The 15,526-nt window shown below is 38.3% G+C and overlaps 1 protein-coding gene across 12 annotated transcripts in view; it reads left to right on the top strand.

The window, feature by feature from the left end:
* The window catches only part of ZMYM2 (zinc finger MYM-type containing 2), a 94,345-nt gene that overhangs the window by 16,579 nt on the left and 62,240 nt on the right, over positions 1-15,526 (top strand). For 8 of the 12 annotated variants that reach the window (XR_013956415.1, XM_080613017.1, XM_080613018.1 and 5 more), the window contains 3 exons: positions 6,429-6,558; positions 7,865-8,724; positions 13,581-13,866. Coding sequence is in view for 11 of the 12 variants with exons in the window: in XM_080613017.1 (XP_080469143.1) it covers positions 7,875-8,724; positions 13,581-13,866 (1,136 nt within the window). In the remaining variant the exon portion in view is untranslated. The remainder of the gene's footprint in view (positions 1-6,428; positions 6,559-7,864; positions 8,725-13,580; positions 13,867-15,526) is intronic. The other 4 variants (XM_080613024.1, XM_080613023.1, XM_080613022.1 and 1 more) reach the window with 4 other exon arrangements.

Below are 15,526 nucleotides of genomic sequence, written 5' to 3'. Positions count from 1 at the left end.
GGGTAAAGCTTCCATGAGGCTAGTGACAAGTCTTCTGCATGTAAGAATAATAATATTCCTCTATTGGTAAGATTAATTTCTTTACTAGGTTAGTAGACAGGGCAGTAACCTGTTTGCATTTGCATCAGTGATGTCTAAGAATAGAAACCTGGCAGCTATAGCGTGGTTTATTACATATCCCCACCCCCTCCCCATCTTCCCACCCGTATGTGTGTTCTGGTTTTCAGCAGCAGCTGGCTGAGAACTTCTGCAGAGTTGCCTTTGGACCACTGTGTTTAACAGTCATGAGAACATTTATTTCCATGTTTTCCTAATCCATGTTTGACCTTGTTGCATTTCAGGCCTCTGTAGCCTTCTACAGCAGTGACTCCACAATGAAGAAAAAGTGTTTTCCTACATGATAGATTATTAAAGTTGCTTAACTATTTCACTGGCTGCCTTTTTACAACACACAAATAAGCACTCATTTTCTGTGTATTTTATTTTCCTTGTAGACTTAACCATCTTCCACTGTGTAGTTTCTCGCTACTCGTGTGGTGAGGGACGGAAGCACTAGTTCCCTCCGAACTAGGGCTGAGACATAGAGCATTCACGGAATGCGGGTCACCAACGATTTATTGCGCAGTTAGAATTCCTTATATCTGCCGCCTAAGCACCTCCCCAGGGTCAGCTGGTTCCTGTCCCTCCTAGCAGCTTCCTGTCCATGCACCAATCCCTACACCAGTGCAGTCTAGTGAGGAATGTATTTGAAGGCCTTTTGGAAGTCTTATGTGCTATATACCAGTTTAGTCAGGGTTGGCCAACAGGTATATGAACCTTTCAAAAGATCGCTCCAGTAGTCCTGTGAGGCACTACTTCTTCTGCAAAAAACATATTAATTCTCTCCTTGTATTCTTCTGTCTTTTGCATATTTATTTAGCTGTAGTTTCTATCAGTCTGTTTAGTGATGAGATAGGATTGTAGACTGTAATTATTTGGGCAATTGTTATTGACCCTCTCATGAAGTAATTGGTTACAGATACTGAAATAGAGGATTGCTGACTGTCTTTAGAAATTTTAAGTGACTGCCATGTGGCCCTCATAATTTGTTCTGAAATCTTCTGTTAGCAGTTTGCTGTGACACTTCCCCTCTGACATGACCCCTAGAAAGAGAGCTTAGATGTGATCTTCTCTGATCTTTTCCTTAATGAGCATCAATGCAAAGAGTTTTTTCTGTGTTTTCTGCTGTGGTTTTGGCTTCTTGGATATTCTGTTTCATTACAAAAATGTTACAGTTTGTGAAATCTGCAAGAATTGGCATTTTGGACAAACCCTTGCACTGACAGCTTAGTAGCCTGTCTTGAACCATGCCTATCAAAAGGTAAAGAACAGGGCAAATGCACATAAAACTTTCCACTACTACAATTCCAGCATCTTTGTAGCTCAGACTTCCCTATAGTAGTCTTCATGTTTTTCTGGGGGGGTCTTTTTGAATTGCTTGTATACTTAATATGGTGAAATTTTAAATGGCATCCATGCTGTCAATAATATTTTTGTCTAGCTGCTCCATTTTGTTTCCTTGTAATTGGGTTCCTCGCATGTTGTTCTCCTTTTTGAAATGAAATATTGAGGTAATATTTTATTAAAATAATAAAATTATTGTAAATAATTGTAATACTGTAAATAAAATAATTATAAAATTATTTATTTTTTAATTCCCATGGGAGTTTAAATATGTTTTTCTGGAGTGCTGTCTGGATAATTGCATCTTAAACTGTATTGTGTTGCTCAGAATTAGACCAGGAATTGTTTTTTCTTTGGTTAGTCTTGTAGCTGGTTGCAGTTGGCTGTGTTGTCAGAACGTCTCCATCATTCATTGCACAGCAATAGTCGAAATCTTCAGTTAGTACTTCGCAGTCTCTATCGTTCCCCTTATCTCAGATGTGCTGTCACCGTTATGTAATAATATACCATTAATATGCTATTTCTTGTAATTTGGATATGGATTTCAAGTGCAGCACAGTACCTGTTGAAGTAAATAATTTAGTTAGGATACAGTGCTTTCCTAGCAGAAAGCAGTGTTCCTTCGCTGAGGCAAATCAATCCCTTTCTTCTTAGCCCTGTATTTGTACCTTAGTATGCTACTGTCTCCTGTATTTTGTTCATATTTTCACTTTGAAGATGTCTCAGTTATGTATTCTCCCAAAAGCAGTCATTCAGGCTTTCCTTTTTTGTTTTTAAGCTGTTAGCCTTTATATGGAAGCACTTGTACATGCTATTTTGTCCTACTTCGAATGTCTGTTTCAAGCACCCTGTGTTGGTGGAACTGTAGTTTTGGTTGGTTTTCAGTGACTCCTTTTGATTTTTGTGACTTTGTGTCAAGTGTATGTAACCATGATGATGATCATATGTCACCTTCATCCCAGGTGTTATTAATGGCACTTGGTAGAGACTTTCAAATTCTATTTTCTGTCTTTTTTTTAAAGTGGAGTGCCATTTTTTTTTTCCTAGGTACAGACACACTCCTCAATTTCTGTTATTCATGATAAATTTAAAATTCTTTATCATTAAACAGTGAAGTTAAGACTTGGCCTATAGAGCATTACCTAGCTGTCTGTCATAAAAGCTGTAGTATTTGCTATCCTCCTAAAGAACCGGCTGCATTTTGCCTTTTATTTCTTTCAGCAAAGAGGCCTTGAATGTAGTTATGGAATTGTAATTTATTTCAGCATAAAGACTTTCATAGACAAGTGGTGTAGGCCAGTTTAAGAGGATAGAATCATAGAATAGTTAAGGTTGGAAAGGACCTTAAGGTCATCTAGTTCCAATCCCCCGCCATGGGCAAGGACACCTCACACCAAACCATGTCACCCAAGGCTCTGTCCAACCTGGCCTTGAACACTGCCAGGGATGGAGCATTCACAGCTTCCCTGGGTAAACCATTCCAGTGCCTCACCACCCTCTCCGTAAAGAATTTCTTCCTTATATCCAATCCAGACTTCCCCTCTTTAAGTTTTAACCCGTTACCCCTTGTCCTGTCACTACAGTCCCTAATGAATAGTCCATCCCCAGCATCCTTGTAGGCCCCCTTCAGATACTGGAAGGCTGCTATGAGGTCTCCACACAGTCTTCTCTTCTCCAGGCTGAACAGCCCCAACTTTCTCAGCCTGTCTTCAGACGGGAGGTGCTCCAGTCCCCTGATCATCCTCGTGGCCCTCCTCTGGACTTGTTCCAACAGTTCCATGTCCTTTTTATGTTGAGGACACCAGAACTGCACACAATACGCCAAGTGAGGTCTCACGAGAGCAGAGTAGAGAGGCAGGATCACCTCCTTCGACCTGCTGGTCATGCTCCTTTTGATGCAGCCCAGGATACAGTTGGCTTTCTGGGCTGTGAGCGCACACTGAAGCCGGCTCATGTTCATTTTCTCATCGACCAACACCCCCAATTCCTCCTCTGCAGGGCTGCTGTGAATCTCTTCTCTGCCCAACCTGTAGCTGTGCCTGGGATTGCTCCAACCCAGGTGTAGGACCCTGAGCTTGGCGTGATTTAACTTCATAAGGTTGGCATCAGCCCACCTCACAAGCGTGTCAAGGTCCCTCTGGATGGCATCCCTTCCCTCCAGTGTATCAACCGAACCACACAGCTTGGTGTCATTGGCAAACTTGCTGAGGGCGCGCTCAATCCCACTGTCCATGTCACTGACAAAGATGTTGAACAAGGCTGGTCCCAACACCGATCCCTGAGGGGCACCACTCATTACTGGTTTCCAGCTGGACATTGAGCCATTGACCACAACTCTTTGCATGTGGCCATCCAGCCTGTTCTTCATCCGCCGAGTGGTCCCCCCATCAAATTGATGTCTCTTCAATTTAGTGACAGGGATGTCATGTGGGACAGTGTCAAAGGCTTTGCACAAGTCCAGGTAGATGACGTCAACTGCTCTACCCTTGCCCATCAGTTTCGTAGCCCCATCATAGAAGGCCACCAAATTGGTCAGGCAGGATTTCTCCTTAGTGAAGCCATGTTGGCTGTCATCCAACCGCCTTGTTGTTTTTCATGTGCCTTAGCATGCCTTGCAGGAGAATCTGCTCCAGGATTTTGCCAGGCACAGAGGTGAGACTGACTGGTCTGTAATTCCCTGGGTCATCCATTTTCCCCTTCTTGCAAATGGGGGTTATATTTCCCTTTTTCCAGTCATCGGGAACTTCACCTGACTGCCATGATTTTTCAAATATGATGGAGAGTGGCTTACATGGTCTTACAGTGGCTTGTGGGGTACACAATGCGTTGTTCAGGAAGGACTGTTGTGTAGTGGTAGTGCCTCTGCTTCTGTCCAGCTCTAGTTTTGGTGTCTTGTGTGCTACCGTAAAGCCTTGAGCTCATCCTGCAGCACTTTTCAACGTGTATTTTCTGCAGGCTAGATCTCACCATTTCGTGTTTTGTTTGTGTTATTTTTCAATCTAAACATTTCATCCAGTGATCAGTCTACAATCTTACAGGTTTGTTGCAATTGTGTTATTAAGCGTCTTGCTCTGTTACCCGTTGAGATGTGTAAGATTTTTTCCTAGTTTCTCATTCTAAACCTATTGTTTTAACTCTGTAGGTACTTCTTTTTTGGTAGTTTTCCATTTAGAAATACTGTGACATAGCCTATGTAGTTTTTGTGTTTCTCCTTGGTACTAGCATTTTTAAGAAAACAAACTACCCAAACTTGCAATTTTTTTTTTATTTTTTTTTTTAATCTGATTTTTTTGGCAATTGTCTTGTTGAGTTTAGCATTGGTAAGAACTAACACTTGAGAGGGAAAATAATGCAGATTTTATTTATGACTATAGACCAACAGTTTGCACATATATTTGTCTTATTTTTGTCATATCTACCAATACTGGTCATTAAAACCTTTTTAAGAGCTTTTGTTGGAAAAGATACTTACACAAGAAGAAATGTTTTGGTCTTACCTTTGCTACATATTACGTGCATGTACTGTAAATCATCCCAAGTTTGTCTGTCTTCTAAGGATCTGTAAAAATAGGAATAGCAAGGGTTTGAGTTAGGCCTAAAATACAGTCTTGGCATAGTCTCATTTCTTCTTTGCTGCCATCTGTTCAGGTATATTTAGAACTTTTTTATTAAAAGCTTTATGCGCTTGTGATTCTTTTTTCATTCTGGAGAAAGAAAATATATGAAATAAACCTGGGAAATTTTAAGAATCAGTGAGTGCAGTAGCTCTTTGCAGCAAAAGCTGACACGTAGAGAAATCTAACTTTGAATTATTCAGCCCTAGAGGGAAGAATAAGTTACGTAAAAGAGAATATTGGATTAAATTAATCTTCATTATAACTGACTGATTTTCAGGGAGGTATGAGCCAACTGCATTGATAATACTTTTTTTTTTTATTTTTTATTTTCTCCAGAAAATCTCTTTCATTCAAAGTGAATGTTACCTTTATTGCAGTTCATATGCTATTACATAATGGCATTTGGCTGTAAGGCTAACTTAGGAAGGAATTAAAAGGTGGTTGCCTCTCTTCTAGGATTAATCTGGTTCACAGCTTTGCTTTTGGTCATGTTGTCCCCAGTTTATGACCCGATGCACACATTCTCCCTCACTCCCCCCTCCTCCCCCAACTGCTCCTACTTGGTTAATGGACAAGAGGGTTTGAATAATTCTGTAAATGCATAGAAGTTGATACTCTCTATTTTGAAAATGCTGCCAAGTCTGAGAAACCTAATGGCTGTTATAAAACCTGAAGAATAGGTACAGGCTTGAACTTTGAACATTTTCAGTCTCTTGTGAATGATCACATGTTTTAATGTAAGCTATGAATGCCTGAGTCTGTGATAAGTATCATTGCAGTGCACGTATGCAATTTGAAAATTATTAGCAATGTAAGGTTTATATTGCATTGTAAGCCTGGTTTATAATGGACATCCTGTAATTTTCCTTCTCTTATATCTTAATTTTAGCATGGTATATTCTGCTATAAGCATTAAGGAGGTTGTTGTGATAAAAAGCAAAGAAATACATCTACTAAGGTTTCTTTTCTCAGTAGCTCAGTTTACCTGAAATGTTTATTTCCTTAGTATTCTATTATAGATGCACTTCTTAATTGTAGTGTTTGATTACTTAATTTTAGGTATGTCTGTTTGTCTCTTGCCAAATGTTGGTACTTTTACTGTCTATCTATAAAGCATCAGGCACAAGATTCTGGAAATGTGATGTGACAGAATGGAAAATCTCAAAGAAACGGTATTGCTGCTTTACTCATGGCAATGATTGTATAGACTAATATTCTCTAGGATGTAGGATTGTAGGATGATAGTGCTAAAAGTCAGGTTTGAATTTAAACTGTATGTTTAGAAGGAAGTCAGTTTAATGAACAATTGGTAGGAAAGGTTTGAGATATAGAAACTGTTTTGGATATCTAATGTTTGTTTTAACGCAGTTTCAGAACGCACTGCTTTTGTGGAGGGCAACAAATTGACATAAGAAGAGCAGATTCCTCACAGGAAAGAAAATAAAAACTCTTGGAACAACTTACTAAGGTAAACAGATTGCAGTGGATTTCTGGATGGGTAAGTATTGATGAGCAGGATATTCCTACATCCTTTGTTTACCTTCCTTTATTAAGGATTTATAAAAAAGCATAGAAAACTTTCTATTTCGCAGAAACTCACTGATGTCACGCATCAGTGTGTGCTCACAAGACTTAGCCAAATTATAATGAATTACATCTGTTTTGTTGTGTATATCAAGATCAATTTAACTTACTGGTTTTTAGTGCAGATTTTTTTTAGAGAGATCTTAGGTCCTTTAGCACCTATTATATACTGGTTTGGAATTAGAGGTACAGAAATTCCATATTGAGCTTGCCTTTTATATTTTTTTAAATTCATGATAGCATTGACAATTATAAACAACAGATTCCCCAAACTGAACAATTACTAAAAGCAAACAGTAAGCCCCAGGCAAAGTAGCTGCTGGGAAGGAGCCTGAAGAAGCATCACTTGCGGTTTAAAAAAAAAAAAAAAAAAAAAGAGATTAAGTTGTTGAAAGCTGCAGTGGAACAGGAGATACTAAGGCTGTCAAATGAGCTGCCTGTGGTAGTGGCTAGTAATGAGAGGTTGCTGTGCACCTTCTCCTGCTCAATGATGTATCTGTTCTCATCATGTGTTCCATATCTCTCTTGCCTACTTCTGTGCTCCAGTTGTGTTGGGCCACCTAAGGAGCTTTGTCAGTGTGGGGTTGGAGGAAAATCAGTAGGATTTCAAAGTTGTTATACAGAACAACATTTTTTTTTTTTTCCTTTGTTGTTAGGCACTTGGATATGTGCTTCAGTCTTATTCTATATATTTCTAATAGGAATGAAATTTAATAGGAATTTAAGTTTTCTTTCTGCATATCTACCTTTTGGTCTTGCTTTGCAGATTAGTAAAAGCAGTGTTACAGCATCATTGTGTGCATATATAGGTGGGAAAGAGACTGAGAAATAGGAATCATTCTGTTTCCTATATATATGTATATACATGTATTCCTATGTATGTATATGTTTCCTATATATATTGCTAAATAATGATGTGTAGCTAATGTGTGGGAGATGTTGGTGATGGCAGTATTTTTTTGCTAGTGCAGGATTAGAAAGTAAATGAATGTTACGAGGCTCAAAGAAGAGCATAGAGAAAACTGTGTATTTTCTTTATGTGATCTCAGGAAGAATAATGGAATTATTTGGGTTGGAAGGGGCCTTAAAGATCATCTAGTAAGAAAACAAAGTAAAAGCTGGAACTACTAACAAGAGTGTGTTTAAAAACTTTTACTGGAAAGTTATATCTTACTCTGAAGTTGGATGTTTTTTCTTGCTTTATTTTTTTCTTTAAACAGCAGATCTGGAATGGATGCGAGTCCTCTGGGAGGATTAGAACTTTCTGAACATACTCCTGATCTGCTAGGGAATACCACCATGGCAGCAGGTCTTGCAAATGTAGGAAATACATTTGGAGGCCCTCCAAGTTCTTTAGTTTCTAGGCCTAATAAATTTCAAAGCTCACCTATAGAAGATGATGATGATGTAGTTTTTATTGAACCTGTACAACCTCCACAAAATTCTACGTTACTGATAGCAGATCAAAGGAATGCTGCTTTTACATCATCAAAAAATGAAGAACTTCAGGGGAATGATTGCAAAATGCTTTCTCCTCCAAAAGATTTAAATTCTCAAAAGGGGAGTGTAAGTGAAACTATTATTATTGATGATGAAGAAGACATTGAAACAAATCGAGGACAAGAGAAGAATGCTTCCAGTTTTAATGACCGAAGACTTCCAGAGTGTAAAAATAGAACCAACGATACGGAATTCTCACCTTCCAGTTTTTCAAGAAGTAAGGTAAATTCAGGAATAGGTAATAGTGGTATAACCACAGAACCAGACTCTGAAATTCAGATTGCTAATGTTACTACATTAGAAACAGGTGCTAGGAGCTCTGTGAGTGATGGTCATTTAGAAAATGCCGAAGGGCGTGACATGAACTTAATGATTACACATGTAACTTCACTGCAGAATGCCAACTTGGGAGATGTATCTAACGGACTGCAGTCAAGTAATTTCGGTGCTAGTATGCAAACATACACCCCATCTTTGACTTCACAGACCAAGACTGGTGTAGGACCTTTCAATCCTGGTAGAATGAATGTGGCTGGAGATATATTTCAAAATGGAGAATCTGTGACTCATCATAATCCAGGTAAGTTGCTATTCTCAACATTTCCTTGAAAGCTGAAAATAAATAATAGAATGTTTGATTAAAATACTTTCGGCAGTGGCACTGTTTAGTATTTTAGCTTAATTAATCTGGAATATTTTGGTTCTCTTCATCCCAATCACAACCGTATCTGTGACTCCAGAATAAAATAGGATCAATGACATAAACTGTTAGGTAAACTGTACCAATTCAGCAGTTAGTGATACCTTCAGGTGGTTTGGGACATAAGTATTTGTATCTAAAGCAAAGCTTTCTTTGACTTGAGTCTACCCCTTTAACTGACACAACTAAAGCTTAGCATATTTAAGCAACTTTTATACCTTTTTGTGGAGTTTTGTGACCAGTTTAATTGATCAAAGTTATTGAAGACTTCTGATCTGTTGTCTTGAATATAGTCTAATGTGCAAAATAAGAGAATTTGGAAGTCTGATCATAAGTTGTAAGTAGCTAGCTGTCATAATTCATTGGATACTGAGCAATTCTTAGTGTTTATAATGCTTACCAAAATGGGGTCCAAGTTACTTGTGGACTTGCGTGTTCCTGCAGTAACTTATACAGACTTTATAATTGCTGTTTAATCACGTGTGATAACATGTATTTGTATCCTACAATATTAGTTTAAATTTGCTGGTTTTGTTGTATATCTCTGTGCAAATAGCAGTATATTGTCTCCTGATTTAGCCAATAAACAGATATTGCTGAAAGCCAGATGGGGCAGCCATAAATGGTCTTCTGGAATTGCTGTTCTACAGAATTTAAGCTTTCACATGAGTAATTTAAAATCTTCCAGGTTCAAACACATACTGGTGCTCTTCTGCCCTGTTAGGCTAAAAGTGGGGAAAAAGCCAAATCACCACCTTTGCTACAGGTTTAACTTTAGACTAGTTGGGGTAATTTTTAAAGGAAAATTTAAACCCATTACAATCTAGGTGCAGTAGACCCTTGTTAATTTGTGATTTCTTAACTTGTCCATATGCTGATTAAAGTACATGTGTTTGGGGGGGTGGTTTAAGTTGTTTTTCACTGGATGCAGTTCTTCTTTTTGGTCATATACTACCAAATATATTTTTGCGTAAGCATTAATACCTTTCATATTGTATTATGGAAATGGCAGTATGAATCCAAGCTTTAAGTTGGATGTTAGCATGTGGGGTTTTTGCGTTAAACTTGAAACTGAACTCAAAATTTGACTCCTGAAGTTGAAAGCTGGTATTACCCTTTGGATGTCTGTCTGAATAATTTAGGAAATCAGTTCCTAATCTTTTAAAATCAACATTCCCACTATTGCTAGTTGATCTCTTAGACATGGGGTATAATTATTGCTTTATTGCAGATGGTCAACTAGTTGTGGGTGAGAAGCATTTGTTACCTTAATGTAGTGCCTTTGTTTTTCTTGGACAAAGTGTATCTTAAGAAAATCAACATGTGCTTTCCCTTAAGCTACTGAACTTACATTTTTGGTGTGATTAACAGAGACGTACTGGAACTTTGCCAATATGAATTAAGTGTGATAGACTTGGACCATAGCAGTATTGAAATAGATTGAGTTTGGAGTATTGGCTGGAAGTCCTTTTAGGGACTTGATGAAAAAGACCCGCTCGGAGGAAGGGAGGGAAAAATGGATTTACAGGTGGATACGAGATAAGTATTTGGAGGTGTAAATATACAGGATTTTTTATGGTTGTGGATTTCGTATGTGAAAAATAAACAGCAGTAGGTTCAAAAGCAAGCAGGAAAGGCTGTCACAGGTAAGAGGAAAGGAGAAAAACACCAACAGAGGAATTAGAAAAAACACGAGAGTAAACAAGAGGAGGGAAGACGGCTATAGTGGAAATGGCTTTTACGCAAGAAAAAGCCTGAAACACGGTAGGTGCAGGTCATTTATGAGGTTTTTGTACTTGTATATCTTGAAGCCTTTTCACTTTCCTAAGTTTCAGTTTTCTTTTTGCCTGGAAGATGCTTCCTTTTCTCCTAGAAGATCTTGTCAGTAGCAATTAACCCTGCCTGTTAGAAACTTTGTTAATGTGACAGGAAGCAATTGATCTTAAACATGTCTAATATATTCTACACAGTACAAGTCTAAGATTGCTAAGGATAGATTCATCTTTTCTGGATCAGTGATGTTCCATCTGTTCTGATTTCCAGATTTCTAAAATATTGCCAATGGATGTGGAGACTTCTGCTTAGTTAATTTAAGCCCACTGATGATAAAAATACTTTCATTTATATAATTTGAAGATCATAGATTAAAAAACATTGCTTACACTTCAGAAATAGGATGTAAGAAGATGAGCAGCAAACTTTTTTCCAGTTACCACAACTTTCTTTAGGGATTTGCTAGTTAGCATTTGTTTAACATAAAAACTTTATGTAAGGACTTAATACATGAGTTTACAGAGCAGCCTTGCAAATCTTGGAACTAGTCCATTACGTGAAGACATTCTTGCTTACATCTTGGACAAGATTTATTCATGTTTGTTTCCTGTATAGAGGATTTGAAGCCTTGAAGATGCAAGCATTAATTGTTTCCTGATTATTCCCCCCTTTTCTCTCCCTAGTGACACAGGAATTGGGACATGTGACGTCTACATGTTGTAAGAAAAATAGCAGATGAGATTTCTTGATCAGGGAACTGGTGGAGTCACCATCCCTGGAGGTATTTAAAAGATGTGTAGGCATAGTGCTTGGGGACATGGTTTAGTGGTGGACTTGGCAGTGCTAGGTTAACAGTTGGACTCTGATCTTAAGGTCTTTTTCCTACCTAAATGATTCTATGATTACATATGTGGTTTGGAAGATTTCTTCTGGATCGATCTATTCCCCTCAGCTAGAGTGCCTCCACTGTAGGGAAAATAGTATTTGCATAACAGAAACTTCTGTCCAGCACATTAATTCAGAACCTGGTGTTCCCAGTAAGCATTGGGAGTACATCTTATACAATGGTTTTGATTGGAAAGGGACCTTTAAAGATTATTTAGTCCAACCACCTTGCAAGAGATGTTTCTCTGAATGTAATCCTGTTTTGTGCATCAAAACTGTTCTAACAACAGAACCAACCAAAAAACCTAGTGAACTGAGGATGCATTTCAGAATTGCCCTGATCTGAACCACGTCATTAATGCAGATGTGTCTGAAGGTTTCAGGAGCAGCATATCTCTCTAAAACTCTCCCCACCTCTGCGCCATGTGTGATTCTGTGATTCGGTGTTGTGCTGATGCAGTAGTGGGTGTTTTTTTTTTGTTTGTTTGGTTTTTTTTTAAAGGCATAATTTCATTGAACCATTTTTGCAAGATGGCTCTGCAAGTAAATGTATTGGTACAAGTAAGAGTAAGGAATAATTTTACAGCAGATTTGAGCACGAACAAGTGGAAAAGAATGGGAACACCCTGAACAGCCATTATAGTAAGAATGGTTTAAAGAGGAACGTGTTCTGTTTTACCTTCTTTCCCTCTTTGTTCCAGCTATTCTGTTTACCTGTAAGCATTACTTTGGGTAAATTTCCAGCTTGTCTTACATGTTTGAGAAACAGGGCATTCTTTACAGCTGCAAAGTCACAGTGGGAAATTATCGCCTACTTGCTAAGGAATGTGTTTTTGTTGTTGTCCTTGGGTTCCTAGAACTTTGTCCCTAAAATTAATTTAAAAATTATGAAGCTGAACATGTGTTAATAAAACCCTCTTTGAGAAAGAGAGGACCTTACGAAATGGTATGAGGAAAGGGTGCCTTCTATTTAATGAATGATTGTGGACCAAGATAATGTCTCTTAAGAATAAAGCTTGGGCAGTTGCTGAAGCTTGTAGGTTAAGGTTTTTGTTATCTGAAGTTATAGAATTTAAAATTACCTTTTTTATATTTGCTTGTTAATACTAGTTGTAATAACAGTCTAGGAATATGCTGGAATTACTCAGACATTCAAGGCTTTAGTGTTTTTATTTAGTTACGTTAAATACTGTGTTTATTCAAAAGTAGTAGGACAAGTACTATCCAGTACAGTAATATTTATGCAGGTGTTTACTATTCAGTAAGTAATGGTGAGGTACTGTTCTAGATCCTGGAAATAAAAAGCTTGAAAGGTAAGTGCCAAGTGCTGTGACAGGGTTTGGGATAGCTATTGAAACTGGGTTTTTTTTCCCAGGTGAATGTATTTTGTAGGTTCGTTGATTTCTACAGAGGAAGACTTGGAACTCCCATGACTTTGCCACTTTTGCATGTTAAGTGGTATTCATTACATTGAAAAGCTTACTGAGGAAACCAGGAACTCTTACTGGAATTAATGACATTGATGCAGATTCCAGATGTGGAGCCACTGTGCTTCACTCTAACTGCAGTATAGTTCTGGCTACATGCTGGACTAGGAAATTAGTATGGGGAACCCCACTTCTAGGGTTTAGCAGAGAGGCCAGACGTGGTGTTTGTTTAAAGCTTTAAAACAAAATAACTAATGAGGATATAAGATCTCATGTTTTTGTAGATTTGCGGAGTTTGTATCTTAAACCTTAGCTTAGAAATCGTGTTATCTGTTGGTCTTCTCCTTTTTTTTTTTTTTTTTTTTTGTAATTGCAGTTTTGTTTGCCTGAAGATAAAAATACCAGTTTGCAAATCCACTGCAAGTGAATTGAGGCCTGCAGAATTTGTCACTAGATGTAGGATGGGACCATCCTGAAATTTGTTCATGTTCCAAAGCTTTGTAACAATGGAGACTAGTACTATCAAATAGCATTTTACAGGAAAATGATTTCATGCTCATATATTTGTGACTATTATCTCTCTGTGTATATATGTATATTTATATTTATGTACATGTCTCTTCACTTAGTTATGTTTGTTTTTTCTTGAAGATTCTTGGATATCCCAGTCAGCTTCCTTCCCTAGGAATCAGAAGCAGCCAGGTGTGGATTCATTGTCACCTGTAGCATCACTTCCTAAACAGATTTTTCAGCCTTCTGCCCAGCAGCAGCCTTCTAAACAGGTTAAAGTCACATGTGCAAACTGCAAAAAGCCTTTACAAAAGGGACAGACTGCATATCAGCGAAAAGGATCAGCTCACCTTTTTTGTTCTACTACCTGCCTCTCATCTTTCTCACACAAGCCCACTCCAAAGAAACTTTGTGTTATGTGCAGAAAGTAAGTAATTTTTAAATTTTGTTTCATATTAGCAGCTAAATTCAGTAATACTTGAGATTCTCATGCATGAATGAGAACTGTTCCATTAATGGTACAAAGTCTGACTATACAAGTACTTTATATAGTGTCACTTTAATGTTGTTTGGAAATGTTGAATTCACTGTGCCTGCTGTAACAAAAGTACCAGGTTTTGAATTTGTAGCATGGCAGATGGTTTCTATGAAAGCCAATACACTAAAAATTACTGGGGTTTTGTTATTATATCCTCTGACAAGATACATTTTCTGTATCTGAAGTCCTTTATGAGAAAAAGTGGACCTTGTGTTGTATAGAAAGCATTCATTTTGATGGATGAAGATAAAAAAAACCCCCAGAGGCTTTCTAAGAAGGAGGAACTGATACTTGCGAGAAGCTCAGAGAAAACTGGGAGCTCTTTCACTGTTGGCAGTGTGGAGAAACCTTAAGTGTTCCCCATAGTTAGGGGCAACTATGGCAACTATTGAAGAATGACATAGAAATTACTGTAAGAAGGAAAGTGTAGGAAATACCTGGCGTTCTCCTCAGTGTTTACAGCTTTTATTCACTTGTGTTATTTTATGACTTTACACTTGTGTCCTTTGATAAAAATTAATATGTGCTTTGATACAAGTTAATAGTGTTTGTAAGTCTTGGTGGAATCTAGCCAGAAACTGTAAGCTCCTCCGGGCAGGAGCTGTGGCTTTGTTTTGCAGAACAGAAGTGATAACATTCCCTAATGCAAATCCTTACTAGCATGCCAAAGGGTAAGCCAAAATCTGCTGATTTTCCTTTGATGGAAGAATATCCAGGGGTGGTACAAGCTTATTTTCAAGGAAAAGTTTCTAGGGAAGCATACTGAATTTTTCCGATGCTCTTTACTCATCCTAGTTTTAGGGCTCCCAGGTACGGGTTGTCTGGGTTATGTCTTTTCCAACTGGTGATTCATCATCATGTCAAAAGACTTCCAGATGTGCCCAATTTCATATTTATTCTGCCTAATTGCATTTTCTGATGTCAATAATAATTTTTTTGCTTAGGCAAAAGAAGGAGGCTTCTATTTCTTCTCCTTTCTGCTCCTAATTTATGGTATTCAGTAGTTTAGGATTAAGAGTGAAGCTACCTTAGAAATGACCTTAGAAGTTTGGGAGAGCTGATTACAAAGGTACACTGACAAGCATGGTGTTAGTGACTTCCCTAAGTTTGCAGCATGTGCAGCATAAAATTGAAGATCAAGGAAATCCAAAAGCAGCTTCATTGAACAACAGTGTAAATCAGTTTGAATAGAAGAAGGTAACGAGACCAGTACCAGTAGTGAGTGGTGTCCCTCAGGGATCAGTGTTGGGACCGGTCCTGTTCAACATCTTTGTTGGTGACATGGACAGTGGGATTGAGTGCGCCCTCAGCAAGTTTGCTGATGACACCAAGCTGTGTGGTTTGGCTGATACAGTGGAGGGAAGGGATGCCATCCAGAGGGACCTCAACACGCTTGTGAGGTGGGCTGATGCCAACCTTATGAAGTTAAATCACACCAAGCTCAGGGTCCTACACCTGGGTTGGAGCAATCCCAGGCACAGCTACAGGTTGGGCAGAGAAGAGATTCAGAGCAGGTTTGTGGAGAAGGAATTGGGGATGTTGGTTGATG

Source organism: Psittacula echo (assembly GCF_963264785.1).
Source record: "Psittacula echo genome assembly, chromosome: 3".
Lineage (NCBI taxonomy): Eukaryota > Metazoa > Chordata > Aves > Psittaciformes > Psittacidae > Psittacula > Psittacula echo.
This window is presented reverse-complemented; position numbering and strand designations above follow the sequence as displayed.